The 23761-nt window shown below is 40.2% G+C and overlaps 1 protein-coding gene across 1 annotated transcript in view; it reads left to right on the plus strand.

Moving 5' to 3' along the window:
- The window catches only part of Tapt1 (transmembrane anterior posterior transformation 1), a 53240-nt gene that overhangs the window by 12089 nt on the left and 17390 nt on the right, over window positions 1–23761 (plus strand). The window contains exons 3-7 of the mRNA XM_036201150.1: window positions 9302–9420; window positions 18385–18547; window positions 19283–19418; window positions 20310–20407; window positions 20575–20644. Coding sequence (XP_036057043.1) covers window positions 9302–9420; window positions 18385–18547; window positions 19283–19418; window positions 20310–20407; window positions 20575–20644 — 586 coding nt within the window. The remainder of the gene's footprint in view (window positions 1–9301; window positions 9421–18384; window positions 18548–19282; window positions 19419–20309; window positions 20408–20574; window positions 20645–23761) is intronic.

Here is a 23761-nt window from a genome sequence, read left to right on the forward strand (position 1 = left end):
TTGCGCAAATGTAGTCAGAGGAGGTCTCAGTTGGTCCAGCAGGCTAGTGACCTGCCACGGCTCCGAGACCTTGTTTCACCCAGTCTTCGTTACTTAGCTTTTGATCTTCCTGCTTCCTGATTTTAAATAGAAAGTTGACAACAACACGTTATTAAATCTGCATTTTGATCAGAAGAGAAAAAAGCATGGCTGGTACTGCCTGCCCATTTTGGCGCCCTTCCTAGAGAACTAAAGCTTTCCCTGAACTCTCATCATTCCACTTGTGCCTAGTTGGCTAAATAAGCCCATGGCCACCCCCAACCGTGTGGGGACTAGGGTGATGAATGTTGGGTTTAGAAACAGAGGAAAGGATTGGGAACAGTTACTGAGTTAGCCTCAGAGCTCTGCTCCTGAAAAACTAGGACAGCAGCAGTCGGTGTAGACTGGCAGTGAGCATAGAAAGCTCACAACCCTTCCTTACGTTATAGATCTTCTATATACCATTATCTACAGTTGATTTCTCTACCTCTTATCATTTATCCCTCAAGGTGGACATATATCAGGTAAAAGTTACAATAATTATTAGTGTGAAACTTTTACAAAAATTACTTGATAATGGACCTTACCTGTTATGAAAAGTTAAACTAAAATGAAAGTATATTTTTACCTTGTAAATGCATGCTTTGGGTAGTCATTTATTTCAGTTACCATACTTTGTACATTACAGTTTTTAAATACATCTTAATGCAAACTGAGCTCCATTGTTTAGTCTTCAGTGCAGCTACTGATCTGAAGAAACCACATCAATCACTTATTTATTCATTATAATTTTTTATTTTGTTGTACCAAGGTTTAAGCAGAGAGAGGTGTGATGAGGCAAGTGCCCTACCACTGAACCACCCAGTCCTGTTTTTGCCATCTAAGAACAGATCTCACTAATGTGTAGCTAGACCCTCCTCCAAATTGAGATTTTCCTGGCTCTAGCAAATATCACAAACTTTTGTGAGCCTTAAATTTATCAGGTTGAAGGTTAAAAATAATGGTATTTATGCGTGTTGGTCAGATTTTGACACTGACATAAACTAAGGGGAGACAAAATTTACTTGGTTCATATTATTTCAGAAGTGCAAGTACATAGATCTTGACTCTATTGCTTTGCAGCTACTGGTGAGGCAGAACCTAGTGATGGGAGTGGGTGTCAGGAGCAAACAGGAAGCTAAGCGAGAGAACAGAAAGGTGTCCAGGATAGAATACAGGTTTATTTAAGGATGAACCTTCCATAACCTACCTCCTCCCTAGGCTCCATCTCCCAGGGTCTCAGGGTCTCCCAAAATAGTAGCATCACCTGGGAACCAAATGGTCAACACTTGAAACTGTTGTAGACCCTTCATATTCATCACGAGAGGCATGGAGTTGTGTTGTTACTAAACATGGACTGTTAACAGGAAGGGAGAGGGGTTCCCAGAATACCAGAAGCATGTGATCCACCATCAGCTGCCTGCTCCTCTAAGTCTCCTTAGGACTTTACTTTCTTCTTCTAAGATGAGAAGATGGACAGAGTCATCTCAGGAGACCTAATAATATATGAACCTATGTTAGTGACTTTTCTACTGCTTTGAAAAGACACCATTACCAAGGCAACTTATAAAAGAAAGCATTTTGTTGGGGGCTTGTTTACAGTTTCAGAGGGTTAGTCCATGACCATCATGGTGGGGAGCATGGCAGCAGGTTGGCATGCATAGTGCTACAGCAGTAGCTGAGACCTTATATATTACTTGCCAGTTCAAAGCAGAGACAGAGACTGGGCCTGATGTGGACTTTTGAAACTTCAAATCTCAAACCCAGTGACTCACCTCCTCCAACAAGGCCACACCTCCCAATCCTTCCCAAAACAGTTTTACCAACTAGGGACCAAGAATTCAAATTCATGAGCCTAAAGGGCCATTCTCATTTGAAATGCCACAGACCCTTTAATGAGTTTGCTTCTGAAAAACAGGGAAAATAGATGGTAACAGATAAAGAAAGAGGAGGTTTCATTATCTATTAGGAGAACATAATTCTTGTACTCTTTTGAGAATAAGCAAGGTTAACATTTAACAGAATAATTCAAAAGTTCATTTCATAGTAATAAACTTAATTTGACATCATGTAAAGCTGTTTTTGTTTCATCATAAGACATATATAAAGAAAACTTAGTAGCTATTGGTTCACTTTATTTTAGTGAAACAGCTCTCGATTTCATTGTGAAACTGACATACTCCTTACTCAGACCCCTGTTTGTGTCAGTGACTTCTTGGTCATCCTCTTGGTTTCTCATTCCATGATAATGCATAATCCTTCTAAACTCACGTTGGGATGCAGCCTTTCTTTGTCTGGGACACACTCTTGCCCAGATCCCCATTTATGGAGCTATTGGGAAGATGGAAGGCCTGGACCTCAGCATTTTGGCAGGCCTTCCTGCTCTTCTTCCCAGGGTATATCATCCCTGCCTGAGGCAATGATGATAACACCACCAGCCCCCTCAGAAATAAGGCTTGATATGATGGGACAGCAGCCAGTGAATTTCCCAGCTACTTAATTGTGAAGTTGCTATTACCTGCTGGGCACATAAGACCATCCAGGAAATTAAAAGATGACTGCTTGTAAACTTACAACTTATGGGCTATTGTTCAGGAACTTCTTTTTATCTTGTTAGCCTTGGACACCTTGCATGATGCCATTTTGGTGCCTCATTCAGGCCATCTTGATTCGACTGCCTTGACTACTTACTGCCAGCCTAACAAGGCTGATCTCTTCCTGAAAGTAGATCTGAGCCTAAAAGATGTATTGTTATCTTGCATCAGCTGCCTTCATCTGCAGGAGCTGTGAAGGCCTCAAGTATGTGGGTACCTTTCATCCTGTTGCAGCTTTAAGGGCACTCTCACTGTCCTGCATCTGGCCAGCCTCTCAGGAAGACCCTCTTTGTCCCATTAACAGTAATAAGTAGTAATTCTGCCTTGTGTATTGTGAAGATTCTAACCAAGTTAGCATAAGTGGAGTGCCTAGGACATACCATCAAATAAGAGAGGCCAGAAAATAGTAGGGTCATTCATTGTGCAAAATCTTTCTACAGATGGAATTCTACCTTGTATGAAATATGTCTACTGTTAAGTGTGTACCAGATGTAGATTATGATGACTGTGATGCATTGATTGAGATTCTGTTGCTTCCTCGGTTTACAGATGTGTATATAAACTTGCCCATCACATAAGAACCTGACTCAGCAGTCCTTTTGTTGACCATCTGAGTATAGACTTCTTAGCGACATGAAAATTACTTACTCTGGAGATGTTCTTAAATGTGCAGCAATTGCTTCCAAAGTCAGATCCCTACATGTGGATTGTTTGAGAACTTCTGGATAAGAAGTTGAGCTCCTTAGCTATTAACTGAAGATAGTACTATCCCTCTTATATAACTGAACCCACAGCCTACACCCCACATTGCATGAAGTACATTTTTTTTGTGTGGAATTCTGGTTCTCTTGACTCTGCCTGGCAAGGTCTAGTCCCTGGGTTGCCCCCTCTGTGGAAAGCTTTCTTGACTGTCTTGTGCATATGATTCAATGCCCCCACCACTTCCAGCACAAATACCACACAAACCTGACTCTTCCCCGGGGTTTCCAAAATAGTTACTTTAGTACTTAATTTGTAGAAAGGATGTGCCTAGTGAGTGGTCCTGAGGTTCCCTGGCCTTTGTTACTATGCTGTTGACCATTGCTGTATTCCATTAACCTCTGCCCCAAGGATCGCCTGACCAGATTTTTATAAAAAGTGGCATTTGGGGCCAGAGAGGGAGCTCTTCCAGGCTCTTTACCCTCTTTTCCAGCTAGCACTCCAGCCTTCAACCCATTGACACAGTAGATGGTGTTTGCTAGCTTCAGTAGAGGAGACAGTGCTCAGAATTCACATGAGCTCTGAAAAATACATCCCACAACTGTTTTTGCTTCTTTCTAGCCATAGTCTTATTTATTTTGAAATGTCAAATGACATTAAGGGAGGGGCCCTGGAGATTTTTTATTTTGAACTTTAAAAAAAAAATCCCCATGGATAGAAGCTATGCTTTTATTGTTTTGAGACAAGTATTTTTCTAATGGCTAAGAGTAATGTTGGTAGGTTCTGTGTAAATGCTTAAGAGCAGCTGTAGAACTTTCCATGTTTAATATTTAATGTTTATTGCCCAACAGTGTTACAGGAACATTACCGCTCTATAATGTCCTCAACATAGAATATTGGGTGTTAACAGCCTACAGTGAATCGTTTTGTAGTATAGGAGACTAGGACTTCAGCAGTGAGTTTGAGCATAGACCATGGTGCAGTTTCCTGCAGACTGACCAACATCTTTGCCATGCCCCTACTGCTCAAGAATGTGTCCTTAGTGTCACTGTAGAGTTAGGTACTGCAGCCTGCCTGCCTGCAGAGGTGGTGAGAAGGGGCTATACCTGGTGAGGTTCAATGGGCCTGACGGACAAGATCTCTGGAATCAGACCAGCAAACACTCCTGTCCTTGGACTGCTTTCACTCAAGGAATTGCAGGGGCCAGCTCATTAATTAAGCCCACAATTGCTTTTGAAGTTTTTTGTTTTTTGTTTTTTTTAAACCCACAGTTGATCAATCTGGGCTCTTAAGAATAAAATTGAAGAGATTATTTGAAAATGAGGTGTCTGCAGTTTGTAACTTGTAATTCACCTTTGTAAGAAGAACTTCCCCTGTACTCGAACACTGCTCTCAGCAAAGGCCTACTGCCTCCATGCCTGCAGTGTCTGCTCTGGAAGGAGCCAGACTTTAACTTGCCTACCTTCGTAGCTGAGTTTTACACTGTGAGCCAGCATCGATTAGTGGTTCATGGACTCATTGAGAACATGTTTCAGTTTTATTTTACATGTATGGGTACTTTGACTGGATATATGCCTGTGTACTACTTGCAGGCATGGTGCCTGTCGAGACTAAAAGAGGGTGTCATAACCTGGAACTGGAATTACAGATGGTTGTGAGCATTTATGTGGGTACTGAGAATGGAACCCCGTTCCTCGGAAAGAGAAGCCTGTGCTCTTAACAGCTGAGCCATCTCTTCAGCCCCAACTTTGACTTTCTTAAAGCAATAAACGTATTTTTTTAGTTAGTTATTTAGTTAGTTTGTTTGTTTGTTATTTGCTTGCTTGTTTTTTGTTTGGTTTGTTGGGGGAGGTATTTTGGTGTTTTTGTCTTTGTTTGGTTTGGTGCTGTTTTGTTTTTAAGACATGATCTTGTATATAGCCCAAGCTGGCTTGGGATTCAACATGGAGCCCCAGCTGGTCCTGTGCCTCCTTCCTCACTCACTCTCCTGAGTGCTGGGTGTAGGCGTGCACCATTGTGCCTGGCTATGAGCATGTACTTGATTCAGTCATCAAAATCTCTGGCTAGGCAAAGCTCTACAGTGTTTAATTAAGGAAGGATGAAGGGATAAACTAAGGAGTGGCCTGGCCCAGGGAAAGTGTTCGTCACCTTTGTCTCTTTCTTTCTGGGAAAACGTGAGCAACTGAATACAAAGAATTAAAAGCCCAAAAACTTCTGTATGTGTTTTCTTTTTTATATATTGTCCTTACACTTTGCTTTGGGGGTTCTTTTTTCTGCAGTATTTTTAGTTTCTTTTTTTATCTTATAAAGCAAGTGCAAACAGATGACATCTTTGCTGTAAAGGTGAGACATAGGTAAAGTAAGAGTCCCCATTCTTTAAGATGGGCAAGGTGAAGATGGACAGCAATAGCAGGGCTGAAGAAGGAAACGTGGGAACGAAAGGATCCAAGATTTGATGTTTGGGCCTGGCCGTGGTACTATACACCTTTAATCCCAGCACTTTGGAGGCAGAGGCAGGCAGATTTCTCTGAGTTCAAGAATAGCCTGGTCTACAAAGCAAGTTCCAGGACAGGACAGCCAGGGACACATAGAGGAAACCCTGTCTCAAAAGAACAAGGGGGGAAAAAATCACTGCTGGTTTTGTGGTGGTCACAGCATTGCATTTGTTTTGAAATTTGGATGGATTGTTCAAGAAAGCCAGGAGATGTTTGTGTCTCAGAAAAAAAAGCTGCATATGTCACTGGTGTCATTCATTACTTTACAGTCATCCCTTGTTTGTGGAGAAGGAATTCATTCACAGTTACTTATGATTGGCTAAGTAATTTATAGTTAGTCTAAATAAAAAGGAAATAAAAATTTCCTGCCTTCCCAAGATGTCACACTAAGATTTGAAAGTACATATTATTTATGTTGATGTGTTCTCAAAGCTTTTAATTTACAACATATTTTAAAGCTAGCAGCCAGTCACAATATGTGAGTCATTAAATTCTTGTGTGTTTTAAAGATAGTAAACAGATTGCAAGGTAAGTTAGCCTTAGCCAAAAGAAAACCCAACCTAACCCATAAGACTACTAAAAATCGTGGAAACTCTGCTTGAATTGCTTGAAGAAGCAAGAACAGGACCTTTGGTCTGACTAGACAGACTTGCTAGTTCCCTTGCTTGATGCACATCCTTGGGCCAGCATTCAGCCTTCACATCCATGGTTTCCAAATATGTCAAGCAGAGGAGATCATTTCCTCAGGAGCCGAGAGGAGCCTGAAGTGCTGAATCCTACCTCTTGCCTGAAACACTGTAGACACTGGCAGGAAACCAGAGCAGCCTGAGTTACTGTGTCCATGAAGTGGATGATGGACAGATTATATCCTGCACAGGGCTAGGCTCAGCTCCACTCATCTCTCTAGTTTCTTTACATTTGGAAGGAATGTAGAAGAATACTGGTTAGGAGAAAATGTAATGCCGGAGTGATAAGGACTGTTCTATTTCTGCCTTTCCAAATTGAAGGGCTTTGTGTTGGTTTTCCTTTGCATTTTGTATTCTCACATTTGTGAACATGTATCCTCAGCTGAAATGGCTTTAAATTGCAGCCATATGCTCTGCTCTATTTTTGTGATGATATCTTTTGCCAGCTCCAGTGGTCCAAATATAGGGCCTACACAGTGTAAGAAGGATATTGTCCAGTGACTTGGTTTAAGGCACAGACTTGGCAATGTGAAAGGCAGGCCTTTAGACTTTTGCTACAGCTGTGCACCATAGACGGTACTAACACAAAATCTGCTGAGCTGCTAAAGGAGTTTTCTTGTTCTCCTCTTTTCTGTCCACCTCTGTGCTCCTGCTGGCAACTCATGGCCCAGAAGGCTTTCTTCCTACTCCCTGTGCCAGGCCATGTCTTCTGCCCAGTTCATGTTGTGTGTGTGTGGCACATGCTCATCTCCTCACAAGTTATTTAAGGGCTTTTTCTAAATCTCTCCAAGGTGGTTTGGCCATTGGACCTTTCCTGCTCCTGCACATGCAGCTGTGTTAACCCTGCACTAACATGACTGCTACCCTTGCTGATAGTTAAAAAACTCCTGAGGGAAAAGCCACATCCTGCTTCCTGGTGTTTTTGTGCCCACTGGGCTGGGCATGTTACATACCTACATTCACAGTTTGAGGACTGTTAACTAAAGGAATACCGTGTTCATCCCAACATGAGCTCATGAGACAGGCACACAGTCCTTAGTGTTTTATGTTCTTGTGTAGACATACCCGACATTCTTCTTGGAATCTGCAGACAGGAAAGACTTCTCAAGGGCTGGAGAGTCACAAATAAGGACTACTACTCAGTCAGTAGTACTCCTTTGCATAATTCAAAAACATGAATGAAAACCAGCACTTTACACCAATAACGACATCTGAGTGACTCTCCTGGAGGGAAGACTTAAAAACTATAGACTTCCACATGACTTAGGTTAACATTGTGCTTTCATTGTTCATGAGTCTAGATTGTTGAAGAAAGCTGTATATTCAGATTAAGGAATCTAGAGTATAGATAATGTATTTATTTCTTGGACTTTGTCAAAAGTTAATGAAATATAGACTTTCATTTAAATATGTATATATTTGTTGGCTGAGACTACCATAACAAAGTATTCCACACTGTACAGTTTAAGCAATAAGGATGCAGAAGGGGAAGCCTGACATCAGGAGTCAACAGAGTTAGTTTCTCCTGGAGCCTTTCTCCTTGGCTTGTGGGTAGCCACCTTCTCCAGAGGACCTCACATGGTCATTTTTCTGTGTTTCTGTGTCCCAATCCCCACTGTTCTAAGAGCACCAGTCTGGGCTGGAGCGCTACCTCAGCCATTAAAGGCTAAGGCACACAACTGGCATCTCCAAGGTAGCACTCATGTTGGATCAGGACCTAGCCTAATGACCTTTTCACTTGAATCACCTCTTTAAAAATTCCATACCTGGAAGTTAGAACTTTCTCATGAGTTTTGTGAGAAACATCTGCTTATAGATAATGCATGCAGGCCGGGCAGTTTATTGTCTGAAGTTATGAAGAGTAATGTGGTGAGAGCATATTCATCAGACCATGTTTGTATGTCAGACATACAGAAAGTCACCACTGTTTGAGTAGCCGAGTTTGGTAAACTAGGTCCAGTTACCTCAAGCTACAAAAAGACCTCACCTTCCCCTTAGGAAGTATCCTGCTAAATTTAATGGGTGAAAATAGAAAGTATAAATCCATAAGAAACAGGAGAGAGGTTAAAAAATTAGTAATTATTTTCTGCAGTTAATCAGAATAAGGCCCTCCAAGTATAGCTAGCAGCTGTCCATGCATTCAAGATTATGCTAAACTTAGTAACCAGTTTACAAAACTGTTCAGATTACAACTGTATCCATCTAGTCTCTTGATGAACAGGACGTGGAAGAATAAGGGTTAAGGTCGGAAGCTTGTCTCAAAGACTTTAGTCTCTAATGTTTGAAGAAGAACCAGAAAGTCACATCGGTTGAGTCCGAGCAGCTCATCTTTTGAGTAGTTGGCTCCTGTGGGCGGTAAACTGCAACTGAGAAGAGTCCAGAAAGCCAGTCCCAGGGCCTGGGTCCTAGAGCAGGGCTCGGGGGGGGGGGGGGGGGGAGAAGAGCCACTGCCTCTTGGTCCACTGAGAGCTGGCCGTTAGGTTTCCGTGTCTCAGGAAGTGACTTGGGTCACAGGCAGATGGGTATTGGGGCAGGGTGTGGAACTCGTAGATTGCAGGGTCCGATGGGGGGTTTTGGTGGGGGAGGTGCTTCCTGTAGGAGTTTTCCCTAATGGCCGGCAACTGGGGCCTAACATTGTGCTAGTTCTTAAACCAAATAATCAGGAATTAATTTTTCATAAAGTTTAGACAGTCTGAACATTTGAATTTTGTATCTACAGCCATTTAAAGAATATTTCTCTTTTTTTTTCTTCTCTCCTTTGTCAATGTAGCTCATGTTTTTTGGAATCTTCCTGTGCCTCGATGCCTTTCTGTATGTGTTCACCCTGCTTCCTTTAAGAGTCTTCCTGGCGCTGTTCAGGCTCTTCACTCTGCCTTGCTATGGCCTACGGTAAGTTTAGCTTTTTACTATTTTTAGTGTGCAAACGATTTCATTACTTTTAGAACTTGTAGGGTTGTTAGAATAAAGATGACTCATATAGTTTCATTCACAGGTCTTTAAACTCTGCTGATCTATTCAATTTATATTATATAATATTATACGTTTTATATATGCCTTCTTTTCCAGAAGTTTTGAACTAGAACTGCTTTAGCCAGTAAACTGACACTAAGGTGGAGGGCTGTGTGGGTGAGCAGAAGAGAAACGACTACAAGTAGAGACTGACTGGCCGTGTTCTTAACCCTCCTGTATGTGGGTTATGCGGCCTTCTGGGCTTCATCTGAGAAAGGTCCAGGTTCTAGTCTGGGGCGGTGGCTATCAGAATCCCCTAAGGAGCCCTTACTGCAGGCCTCCTCCTCTAGTTCACTTGAGAATCACTGTTTTGGTGCTCTTTGAACCCTTAGTCACAGACTTTGGGTTGATGGCAGTAGAGAACTCTATGATGCCATCATTCAGATAGGAAAGACAAGGCAGCCCAAACCAACTTGGATTGCTAGTGGGTTATGGTGAGTGCCTGCCTCCGCTAAGCTTGTTCCCCATCTGTCCAGAGAGGATATTGAGAGCTCAGTACCTGTCCCCAGAAACCTGGAGATAGAGCAAGCATGTTGGCAGAGGGCCTGCCTACAGCATCCAGGAACAAATGCCAGTTTCTTTCACTTCTGCCCCACCAGACAGAAAGGTGGACTGTTAAGCCTGTGTGAAGCCTGTGTGCTTTTATTCTTCAGGAGAGTAGGAAGTTTGATTTTACAGTTTTCTTTCTTGACAGTCGAGCAGCATGCCTTCACTCTACTGTGTAGTGATCCTTTACAAATCACTGCTTAGCTTTAGCAGAGTCTACCAAATGTCACCTTTGTAACTTTAAAAACATTCTCTTTCAGTTTGAAATTTTAAAATGCTGAAATGGACAATGATTTGTGAAACCCACTTAATTGTAGTGAATGTTCAATGGAACATAATACTTGGAATTATAGTTTAACCACCGAAGTTGAGTTAAGAAATTACTAGTACATAGTCAAAATTGTAAATTTTGTTTAAAAGACTAAGTCACAAAGAAGTTTCTTTTGAAGTAGAAAATGAGCGTATACTTAATAATAGTAATATTAATATAGTCCTTTCAAGTGATCCTTAATCCATTTTGATAAGGAAGAAATGCTTCTAATGTAAATAGAAATACTATAATGATCAGGTTGTGAAAGGAATAAAAATTACTCTTAGCAAGGTTGCAGAGAATAAAACTATTGTAAGAGTTCAGCTTACCTCAGTGCTATAGAAGTTATTACTTTGTATCTATAATCTTTCTCATCTTCCAGAGTGATATGAATTATGTCACATGTTTTATTAGCCATAAGTTAACCAGATGAGATTGTCTTAGGAGTTTAAGCACCAGTTTAGGATCTGTCAAGTATTTCTTTTTACTTGGAGGAGAGTTTTCAAGGATGCTTATTCTCATTAGTAAGCGTTTGAAGACCTTTGTAGCACAGTCTTTACTGCTCACAGCTTCACCTTCATGTGCTGGTTTCTCTATTGAGAGTTTGATGAGGTCATGGCATATTAGTTACCTTTTCCAAAGCCAAAAATAATAATAATCTATAAAATGCTACCAATTTGCAAATCTTTATGTGTGGCTGAATAATAAAGAAGGTGGATACAGGCAAATTAGATTAATCCAATGCAACAACCTGACATAAAATAATTTGCAGGGATTTCCCATGGACTTTGTGAGTGAGATTACTTCTTATTTATTCCTTGATCAGCAGTGTTAAACAGGTTCATATTCTATTCATGGCATGTTCTGGTCAGCTGTTGGCACACTTGGGTGACACATTAAAAGAGTTTATAACCTAGAAACTCTTTCTTCTGAATTGGTTCCTCCCTTTCTATGTGGGTAGCACATAGGTGACATAAGTACACTGATAATGGCATGTCAGTGTTCTCAAGAGTCTCTCGAGGGTGAAATTCATCTTATTTGAAGATATATCTTGTTCTTCAGGCATCTAATACTGTTTTCTGCTCAAAGTCATTTCTGTGTTTCTCTGGCAGTTGGGGAAGCAAGACATGTAAGTAGCATCTAGTATAGCCTTTCCATTCTGAATATTAAGAAGTGATGTAGCAAATAGGAATTCTTAAATCATCTACTTGAGTTTGTTTCACATAAATGATTGGTGCTTCCTATGGTCAGCCTTTTTATCGTAGTGTAAGTTTTTTTTTTTTAAACCACATAATGATAGCTTTAAAAATTAGTTTGAAGCATTTTCAGCCTAAATTAACTTTAGTGACATTTAAAAAGTACTTTCTCTTTCCGTGGTTTTATAGCTAAGAGGACTGTAGGGGGCAGCCTATTATAAACAATTTCTAATACTCCGTCTGCAGTGTAGGTTAACTGAAGAGTTACATTTCATGCTGTCACTTACATTTATATGATAAATGATACACAAGAATACAGTTCAAATTGTGTAGCAGCATTTCCACCATCTTGAAACTTCTATATGAGCAGGCAAGATCACAGAAAATATGAAGTACTACTTTAAATGTCTTAGCACCTTCAGTATTCTATGAGTTAAATAATGTGTGTCTAGAGTAATGTGAGGCATAGTTTATTTTCTCTGAACAGTGAAAACAATGTCTCTGTTGATTTTTTTTTTTTTTAAAGCATGGAACTGAAAACATATTATACTGTGAAAAGTGACTCTGAACAAAACTGTCATCAATATTATGCCTATGACCTTTCAAGTATTCCTGAACACCTGAATACATTTTATTTTTACAGAATTATTTAGAACTAGCCAAATTTTTCTGTCTGTAGCCCCCCTCCAATGTCTCTGCTTCTGGCAAAGATGCTTTTGTTTGCTTTGCCGGTAGCTGTCTCACGTTCCATCTTTTTCAGCAAACAAAAAGTGCTCTTTCCTTCAGTCTGACTCGAAACCTGCAAAGACGTTGTTGATTGGCTGCCTTTTCAGAGCTGTCGCCATCCTCATCTCTTCTGTTTCGATATTCTGTCCAAAAAATCTTCCTAGTCTCTTTGTTAATTTTTTCTGAAAAGAGAAGGAAGCTGTGTTAATTAACCCCGACATGGCAGCAGTGGTCTATAGCAGGGCAGAGGACCAGCAGTAGTAGGACGATGGCTTCTGTCATCGCTACCTTGAGTGAGTTTTTCCGCCTCCTCTGCCTGCAGTTCTCTCTGGGCAGCATCTGTGGGAGACTTTAAAGCAAAGGGTGTCCTGACCCAGAGTTTCTGCTCTGAGCCTATCCCTAGATCTTCTGCTATCTTGATGTGGTTTTTGGCTTTGGTTTGAGGTTTGGGTTGTGTTGCCATTGATAACAATTGAGTGAATAGAGGCATTGCCTTTAACAAGGGGTGAGAACCAGGAAGATTGTGTAGCCTGTCCAGTAACTCAGCCTTCCTTTTGACTGCTTTGCCAGCTCTCAACCAGCTAAAATTGTGTTCATTGGAGCATGTTGTTGGGGTGTTATTGTGAGTCTGTGGTGGGGTGTGCTGCTTATAAAGGATGCTGCACTGCTCCTGTGGAAAGTTTATACCACTTCGAAGTGATCTTAGAAAGACTTGGTTGAATCTGTTTCTAATGAATTAGCAGTCTTAACCCCTGCTACCCAATGTTGAATGAGAGAGAGAGAGAGAGAGAGAGAGAGAGAGAGACAGAGAGAGAGAGAGACAGAGAGAGAGAGAGTATGCATCTGGGGTCATGAGAAGCAAATTCTCTCCTTTCCTAGATAGGTTAAGATAGCTTCCGTTCAGAGATTAGGATGATGTTTTCAATGACTGAAGACATGGAATCAGAATTGGGTTAGGATCCATTTTGTGAGTTATCTTGGCTTATCAAATATTATCTTTCTAAGTTTAACATATTCCAAGTTTGTGAAATATGTTAAAAATACCAATTATATGTATAATTTATGGAGTATCTGTGGGGATACTGTCTTTTTCTAAAATTTCCATTATATTGTGCTTTAGAATTTTGGCACACAAAGTTAAATGTTGAATGAGATTGCAGAGGAAAATGGCCAAATCTAGAGCCCAGAACTGACAGCTATTAGGAAAGGAAGCTCTGTAGAACGTTATACAGTGATAAATGAGTTGACTAGATTTAGGAATATGAGGGTGTTTTTCTTTTACAATTAGAGTAAATAAAATTCAGGCAAACCAATTTTCTGATTCCTTGTCTTCGTTTTAGACATGACTCTTATTGAAGGCTTCATTGACTTCTTCTTTTAGGAAAGGAGAATATCTTTCCTTTTGAGAGTTGACCACATAGGAGAGTTCTTATCTCCCAAAAGAACTATGGATTTCAGATTCTTGAGTTTCTTCACCTGTTGACTTTCCTCTATGTGCCTTACTTCATTCAACATAGTTATGCTCAAATTAACATTATATGTGCAGCATAAATAGGCAGTTCTCTTTCCGTACAAAATTAAGCCTTTACTCTGGCCTGAGTAACTAATGCCACCACAAGAGCATTTATAGAGAGCTCTTGGTATCTTTGTTGGGGAAACAAGTACGTCCATTATTTCCTCTTACCAGGGCTGATGGTGTGGTTCACCAGCGGAGAGCAGTATACTGTTACATAGGAAGCTTTCATAGCATCAGGTTTTGTTGCCCCGTGTTCTTCAGCATGACGACGCTCGAAGTAGCGTAGCAACATTACAACCTCTCTCTTTCTTTCTCTCTTGTAAATCAGACCGAAGGGAGGAGCACTTTCACTTCCTTTATAGGATGGAGTGTGGTGGCACAGGGACTCCTTGTGGTGAGTAAACCCTGATTTTCCTTCTATACTCTTGGCCAAGTTAACCTCCACACAGAAGCAAAAGCACCAGCATAGGCCACCATTTGAGGACGGAGGCGCTGAGGGAATATGATCCCCTGACTTCAGGAGCGCCTCCCAGGGTCTTAAATTTTATCCACATTTACCTCACAGTGTTTGACCACACTGTCCTCCATGAAAATCACCTGTGATGTAATCTCTAATGACTCAGTAGGTCTCTGTGGCATCAAACACCTCAGTCCTTGCCTCAGGGCTCAGCCCTGCCTCTTGTTTCTAGAAGCACCTTTTATTTTGTGTTGTTCCAAACACAAACAGCTTCATAAATCAGCCACTTCATTCTAATATAATTAATTTAAGGTACAAGAAAAAATGTTAGCCATCAAGTATAAAGTGCTAAGAGATTATTTTTTTTTTGCTGTGTGTCAGTCAAACTTCAAAAATATTCAGTTTCCGAGGTCAGGAAAGCATCTTGATCTTAGTACTTTATTCTAGTTTACTTTAAGAGTATAAAGGGACTTACTTCTCTGTTTAAAAACGTGAGCCACGTGAAGCACATAGTGTTTGAAATCGCAGTAGTGCTTGTCCTCCCCCTTTCAGTTACACACGTGTCTTACAGTGAAGTGACCCATGCTGACACCTGGCCTGTGCCAGGGCTTGAAAAGAACTGGGCAGCAGGGCTCCGCTGCCTGGGTTCAGGCTTGCCTCTTCTTCTTGGTCTTGCTGGTACGGTTTCACTTTCACAGCAGGGTATCAAGGGGGAGGATGCCTCCCAGTGAGCATCATTCGCTGCCATGTAATTCTACTTTCATGGGTCTATGAGACTTTAAACAGCTCGGAGATGTAAAATGTATAACATGAAATTGTCATTTGTAGTAACTGCAGAAGTATAGTGGAAGTATTTGTAGGAATTAAAGGGTGAAATTTCAGGATGCAGGGACTCTACTTTCTGTATAGGTGTTTAACTTGAATATCTTTTAAATTGTGTTAAATATTTTTATTTTAAGTTCTACTGGGTATCTTATTTAATCTTGTCATGCCATGACATGTAATCAAACTATTATTCTAAGCTAAATTAGATTAGTGTGGGGTTTGGGGTTTTTTTGTTTTGTTTTTACCTTGTGCAGCATGCTTTAGAGATTTCCAGCCTTTGCTAAAGGAACTGCTCTTGAACAGCTGCCGTCGTCATCACTGAACGTCAGCTGAAAGATTATTCAGATGCCCATTCCAGATTGATTGGCAGCATTATAGATAAGCTTCTTATGGAGTTTGTAATGCTTACTGATAGTCATCTAAAAATATGCTGGCAGAGAGGAGCAAGTGCTGTGATTGGTTCAAGTTGTTTTAGTTAGAGAAACTCATTTGTGAGGTTAGATCTTGGAGAAGCTGTGATACATACAGGCATCTTGTAAGAAGCCACTTGAGGAGTGGTTTATTTTGGTTTTGCTGCTTTCCTTTTTTATTAACAGGCACATGTGGAAAGAAGATCCTTGTTTACAGGGACTGCGAAACAAGTTTGATGTTGTGTTTGAATAGCAGTCCTTAATTTTGAAAACCTGTGACCACCAGAGCAGCCAGTTAAGTTAGCAGTGAAAGATTTCACAAGAGCAGGCAGTGATGGAGAGCTAAGGAACCGGTGCAGTATCTTTTGTCCTGTTTTCTTTTTATTGTGTATTTTGTAAATTAATAAAATGAGAGGTATGTTTGTTTCTTAACACAATAACTTTTCCTAAATTATATAACATTAAGTTTACTGACAAGTAGGAATGAATTGCTGATTTGTTTCAGTTTGCAGGATCATTTTTAAAGTCTCCAAAGTCAATGGTTGTTAAGAGCCATGCCTGCATTGATGCCTTTCAGTATGATCCCTGGCTGTCAGTGGGGCAACAACCACCCATAGCCCAGGAGTGCAGGACTATTCACTGTGTCTCCTCTTGGTATTTAAAATAGAAACAACGTGTTTGCTCTTGACAGAACAATCACTGCTCCCAGTCCTAGCCTTGTGTGGAGTGGACCATGAAATCTCCTGGATTATCAGTTAGCCTTTGGCAGAGAAGTGTGCTCTAAGTTGGGTGTGTGGGAAACAGAAGATAAAATATACCCTGCTTCCCATGAGAATGCGGTCACAATCTTTATAGGAGGGGGAAGACCAGCATTGGACATTGGAGAAAGGAAAGTTGGGATAGAAGTAATGGTGGTGAGTGTGTGCTCGGTGTATTTCTGTCCAGAGCTCTAACCTGAGCTGCAAAGAAAAATCAGTCAGAATTTTACATCTGTTGGAGGACCTGTGATCTGACTAACAAAGCCAGGTCTGTCTCCATGTAGGATCACTAAAATGTCTTCCCATCTACTTACAACCCCTTCCTGGATGTGTCTGTTTCATACCTGCAGTGTCCCACATTGTATCCAAACTTACTGGTAACCCATGGAAATGCAGTCCTGTGACAGCTGCTTTCAGAGCCAGTACTGCATCCTAGTTATAGAAACAGTTTAAAAGACTTACATGTGTTTTTGGAAAACCCCTGCTCATATGGGCAGGCTGAGAAGAGCTGAACAGAATAGTTGGCAAGAAACTCCCAAGAGGTAGGTGTGTGGCTCAGAAGTCAGGGGCCCAGAAACAAATGAGTTCAGCTCACACTGTTGCTTGGAATAGTCACTGTTGGTGAAGATGAAGAGGCCACAGCTCCTAAAGAAAGCACTTAGTCCTTACAGTTGAGCGTGCTGCGGGTAGAAAGCTGCCACAACAGAAGTCTGAACCTCGATCCAGAGGAGTAAGCCTGCAGTAGACTCAAATGTACTCATTCTTGTCATGAAAATGTTAGGTCCAGTAAAAGGAAATCCCAAATTTCTTTCCTGTTTGTTTTCTCCATCTTGTTCCTTCCTTAACTTGGGCTTAACTTTTATGATCTGGTCTCAGAAGGAAGAATTGATTCATTTTTTAATTATGAAAAATTCAAGTCATCTTACAAAGAGCTAACTTCTTCTACAGTAAAAGATTGTCCTTCAAACCAGTACCAAAAAGGGGGAGAGGGAGGAAAGAAGAAAAGAAGATGAGGAAAGGATTCATTGGAAATTTAAATAAATCTTAAATATACAAATGAGTCATTCAGAGCAAGACCTGATAGCATAGGCCTATAATCCAAGCTGTTTGGGAGGCCAGGGCAGGAAGATTGCAAGTTCAAGGCCTTCCGGTGCACCTTAGTGAGACTTGTCTCAAAATATTGTTTAAGATTATTTTAAATGGAGGTGTGGTTCAGTGGCAGAGCACGTAGTTAGCATGAGCAAGGTTTGATCTTCACCTGGTACCAACTCTACTCCTGAGGTAAAGTAACATTGAAACTATATTGGGTTCTGTTTTTCACCAGGGCAACTGGCAAAAATTCAGAAGTTGAACATGTGTTGTTTTGGAACTCATAGACCACAGGCTTGTCAATATGCTGCTAGCAGAAGTGTAAATTGACACAGCCCTACAGAGGCCACATTGGCTGTTTCTATCCAGAATATCGAGTGATATAACTTTACACCTAAAATTTCAGGATTTATAAAGCAGATACATTTTTACTTATGAGACATGTACATTGTGCTAGCTTGTAGTTGAAAAAGAGTAGAAATTTGTCAAGAATAGGCTGGAAAAATTATAGAATGTGTTCAGGGAGGAACCTACATTATGGTAAAGATGTGAGGTCCTTTGAACCACTGTGAACAATCTGGAGCTAGCTAGGCATGGCTGTAATACCAGCACCGGCCTCAGACTCTCTATGTAGTCAGTCAGGGCTGTTGCTGACTACAGTGGACAAGGTGCAGATTGGTGTGCACAGAACACCCACTGGGCTGTGCAGGCTGATCCAGTGGTCATGAGTAAAGTGAGGCTGCCTTCCCCCGGAAAGCTGCTACTTTAAAGCAGCAGCAGCAACAGGTGCAGGTGCAGGTGCCTGCTCTCTTCAGTCCTGACCCACTTCTAGTTTAACACCTTTACATTGTGTATGCAGCAGAAAGTGTCCTGTCCCACAGCCTTCTGGGTGACAATGTATAACATCAGCTGATTTTCAACTATGAACTTGGGATGCTGTAATATGTCCAGTAAAGATAACTTGTTTGAGAACACCAAGAGAAAAAGCCCTATTTCCATTCTGTGTTTCAGGGACAGACGTTTGCTTCAGCCTGCACAGGTGTGTGACATTTTGAAGGGTGTCATTTTGATAATCTGCTATTTTATGATGCACTATGTTGACTACTCCATGATGTACCACCTGATAAGAGGGCAGTCTGTCATCAAGCTCTATATCATCTACAACATGCTAGAGGTAAGGCCACTTGCTCCTGCATGCTCGCTCTGGTCCTGCTGCCTGCAGACTGACCAGTACGCAAGACTTCAAGTCTAACAGTACAGAGGAAGTGGGCAAAGAAGGTTTGCTGCAGCTTCTGGGAAAGGGGCATCATTCACTGGAGGGTCTTGGGACAGTGCAGATTTAGTGGGGCTTGGGAGCTAAGCTTTTATTGAAGTGATGCCTGAACCACTGGTCCTGGATCATGCTTGAAGGGAGCAGCTCCTCAAAGATAGGTGTTTCCTCCAATTAGAGGAAAGTTTCCTACTACCTGCACAGTTCTGAGAACATACACTATCAAATTGCAAATCTGTTGCAAACCCACTTACTTATTGGTTTTTTGTTTCTTATAAGAACTTTAAAGATTCTGAGTGACTGTTCGCTATGTTCTTGGTATACTAAACATAAATTGTTTTGATCTTTTTAGTTCAAATTTCCCAAATTTTTAAAGTTTTTGTTTGGTTTTGGTTTTGGTTTGTTTGTTTTTTTATTTTACAAATGGCTAATTTGACTAAGCCAGTTGTGATTCCGCATTTGTATGGAGTACTCAGCATAAGCCAGGAATAAAAGTGGAGGAAATAATAAGCTTTGTTCTTCATCAGCTTCCCTTCCAGAATCGTAAAACTCAGGTTCCCAATATTTGCTTTTCATCTGGTGGCTGGTGAAACACTTAACTGAGTAGTTAAGAAACGAGTCTGCTATTTTTCTCTGCAGGTAGCCGACCGTCTGTTCTCCTCGTTTGGACAAGATATCTTAGATGCTCTCTACTGGACAGCCACCGAGCCTAAAGAAAGAAAAAGAGCACACATCGGAGTCATCCCTCACTTTTTCATGGCTGTTCTCTATGTCTGTATCCTTTTAGACATGGTGAACATTCCAGGCACCACTGTGATTCTACCCTATTTTATTTGTTTACCTATCCCTGCATGAAATGTTATATGTGTGCAGATTAAAATGAAATCCTTGATTTCTTTTGGAAAATTGCTTGTAATATCCATGGTAAATTAATTTAAGGCCTTTTGGATGCACAACTACTTTTTCTTGTGACTGATTGATTATAAGGAAACGTTGATGTCTGCCTATAGTCAATATTCATAGCTGTGTGACTCTCAAGTTTTCTTTAAGGTTGCAGTTTGCATGATACAGTTTTGGAGATTGTATTTGTGTGTCTGGGTGCACATATGTGTCTCTTGCTTCAAGTTTTTCTTTTGGAGAACGAGTGCTTTCTAACATGTGTGTGTGTGTGTGTGTGTGTGTGTGCCTGTGCGTGTGTGCTTACTTGTGTTTACACTCACGCAGATTTACATACATGTGCGTATCTATGAAAACAGGACTCATTCACAGGACTCTATCATATCTTTTCCTTACTGTCACTGACACATTGAAGAAATTAATACTTGGGAGTAAAACTTTGAATTATCATAATGCAGAATGTGTATCTCTTACCCTTTCCTCTCATCATTCACTATAATTTCTTCAATTTATTTAACACCTTTTTGAAGGCTTAATTCTTAAGCACTGTGCCAGGTGCCAGGGGTTCAGTTCTAAGTGATGGATATCTCCCTATGCTTCTGCTTGTTTCCTATGGAGTCCACACATCTTATCAAATCTATATCAAATAATAGGAAAATTGTGACTATATTTGTCAGTCAGATTTGATCTAGAAAAAACGAGATCATTTCTCCCATTTTTGATATTGTGTTAATTCTGAAAACAATTTTTTTCCTTGACTTACTCTTAGTTCTACATGCAATTCTCATAATGGTTCAAGCAACGACTCTCAATGTGGCTTTTAACTCTCACAACAAATCACTGCTTACCATCATGATGTCCAACAATGTAAGTGCAAAATTGTACTTTGTATTGTTAGTTTAGGAAGGGCGGTCACTAATATTGTGCATGTAAGAAGAGTCTTTGTTCCCTCTTATCCTAAGAAGCTTTTTGTGGAGAGATTGATTTTTACAACTATTAAAGTGACAAACATGGTATTTCTGTTGCTATTTCAGTTTGTTGAAATTAAAGGAAGTGTTTTCAAGAAGTTTGAAAAGAACAATCTCTTTCAGATGTCAAATAGTGGTAAGTAGTCAGATTCAGATTGTAGCTCTAATTAACATTCATTGAAAGTGACTCATTACCATGAACAAATGTTGAATAACATCTTAATGAAAAGTAATTGTATTTAAAACATTTTTTAAAGGTTTAAAAATTGTGTTTTAGTATTTACTGAGGTATTTTTCACCTAGTAGTGGTAACATCTGGATAAATTTTGAATGAAAGAACTTTGACCCCTGTCCTTCTCCAAAAAAGTTAATTCAAAACTGTTGCCATTAGCATAAGTGCTACATCTTAAAATTTCTAAAAATAAAATATAGGAGACTATATCCACAAGTTTTATATAGGGGAACATTTTTAGAGACTACACAAAAAAAATTACTAACCATAAGGACAATATATAAGTTGAATTTCAAAATTTTAAAAATATATGCTGATTAAAAATGAAAAGGCGGGGACTGGAGAAATGGCGCACACAGCTTAAGAGCATTTTCTGCTCTCTGAGAGACCTGTGTCTGTAACTCCAGTCCCAGAAGATCCAACCCCCTTCTGGTCTCCATGGGCACTGCAAGTATCTGGAGCACAGACATACTTGCAGGCAAAACACTCCTACACAGAAAATAAAAATGAAGAAAAGGCATTTCTAAAAAATGAAAAGGCAGGTCACTTTTATGTTAAGATAAAAAAGTTGAGGTTTGTGTGTGTGTGTGTGTGTGTGTGTGTCTGTGTGTCTGTCTGTCTGTCTGTGTGTCTGTGTGTCTGAAAAAGGAATTTATCATCCCTGAACATGTGTTGCAAATTCTGCCAATTAATTATAAAAGAGTGATCTGATTTAGAATAGTAAAAGACTTGGATTTTGAAAATGAAAATTTATGAATGGCCAGTATGTTCACACAAAGGTGCCTAGCATCATTACTAGGGAAAGTATCACGAAGGAAATACAAAGGAAAATCAAATGAGCCATTACTACATGGGCACCAGAATGCTCTGGTAGGCTGACACTGCCAAACTTGGGAAGATAGGGACTAACTGGCTCTCTGTGCTTTGATGGTGAGTCTGAGTATGAACATTGCAACTACCCTGGAAAGCTTTGGGATAGCCTCTTTTTTGGTGTTCACTACCCTGTAATTCATCACTGGGAGTTACTGTGGCAGCTCTACTCAGAGTAGCCCCAAAGTGGAAACAACACAGGATCAACAGGAACATAAATAAATGATCGTACATACAAGCCATGTAATACTGCTCAGCAAATAAAGGAAAATGGAGGCTGGGGAAGTTGATATTAAGGGATACTGAATGCCCACATAAAGAAGCTGGAGAAATCTCACGCTAGTGACTTGACAGCACACCTGAAAGCCCTTGAACAGGAAGAAGCAAAGTCTCCCAGGAGGAACAGACGCCAGGAAATAATCAAATTGAGGGCTGAAATCAATAAAATAGAAATAAAGAGAACAATACAAAGGATTAATGAAACAAAGAGTTGGTTCTTTGAGAAGATCAACAAGATAGACAAGCCCTTATCCAAACTAACCAAAAGACAGAGAGAGAGCATCTAAATTAACAAAATCAGAAATGAAAAGGGGGACATAATAACAGACAATGAGGAAATCCAGAGAATCATCAGGTCATACTTCAAAAACCTCTACTCCACAAAACTGGAAAATCTAAAAGAAATGGATAGTTTTCTGGATAGGTACCACATACCTAAGTTAAATCAAGACCAGATAAACCATTTAAATAGTCCAATAACCCCTAAGGAAATAGAATCAGTCATTAAAAGTCTCCCAACCAAAAAAAGCGCTGGACCTGATGGTTTCACTGCAGAATTCTACCAGATCTTCAAAGAAGACTTATACCAATACTCTTTAAATTGTTCCACACAATAGAAGCAGAAGGTATATTACCAAACTCCTTCTATGAGGCTACAATTACCCTGATTCCTAAACCAAACAAAGATGCAACAAAGAAAGAGAACTACAAACCAATCTCCCTCATGAACATTGACGCAAAAATACTCAATAAAATTCTGGCAAACAGACTCCAAGAACACATCAAAACAGTTATCCACCATGATCAAGTAGGCTTCATCCCAGGGATGCAAGGGTGGTTCAACATACGAAAGTCCGTCAATGTAATACACCATATAAACAAACTCAAAGAAAAAAACCACATGATCATCTCACTAGATGCAGAAAAGGCATTTGACAAAATCCAACACCCCTTCATGATAAAGGTCTTGGAGCAATCAGGAATACAGGGAACATACCTAAACATAATAAAGGCAATCAACAGCAAGCCAGCAGCCAACATCAAATTAAATGGAGAGAAACTCAAAGCAATACCACTAAAATCAGGAACAAGGGAGGGCTGTTCCCTCTCCCCCTACTTATTCAATATAGTACTTGAAGTTCTAGCCAGAGCTATGAGACAACATAAGGAGATTAAGGGCATACAAATTGGAAAGGAAGAAGTCAAGCTCTCCCTATTTGCAGATGACATGTTAGTATACATGAGTGACCCCAAAAATTGAACCAAGGAACTGATACAGCTAATAAAAACCTTCAGCAACATAGCAGGATACAAGATCAACTCAAAAAAATCAGTAGCTCTCCTATATACAATAGACAAACAGGCTGAGAAGGAAATCAGAGAGACATCACCCTTTACAATAGCCACAAATGATATAAAATACCTTGGGGTTACTGTAACTAAGCATGTGAAGGACCTATATGACAAGAACTTTAAGTCCCTGAAAAAAGAAATTGAAGAAGATGTCAGAAAATGAAAAGATCTCCCATGCTCATGGATAGGCAGGATTAACATAGTAAAAATGGCGATCTTACCAAAAGCAATCTACAGATTCAATGCAATCCCCGTCAAATTACCAACACAATTCTTCACAGATCTGGAAAGATTAATAGTCAACTTCATATGGATAAACAAAAAACCCAGGATAGCCAAAAGAATCCTGTACAATAAAACAACCTCTGGAGACATCACGATCCCTGACCTTAAGCTCTACTATAGAACTACTGTAATAAAAACAGCTTGGTACTGGCATAAAAACCAACATGTGGACCAATGGAATCGAATTGAAGACCCTGACATTAACCCGCACACCTATGAACATACAATTTTTGA

This window comes from Onychomys torridus, chromosome 10, assembly GCF_903995425.1.
Source record: "Onychomys torridus chromosome 10, mOncTor1.1, whole genome shotgun sequence".
Classification (NCBI taxonomy): domain Eukaryota; kingdom Metazoa; phylum Chordata; class Mammalia; order Rodentia; family Cricetidae; genus Onychomys; species Onychomys torridus.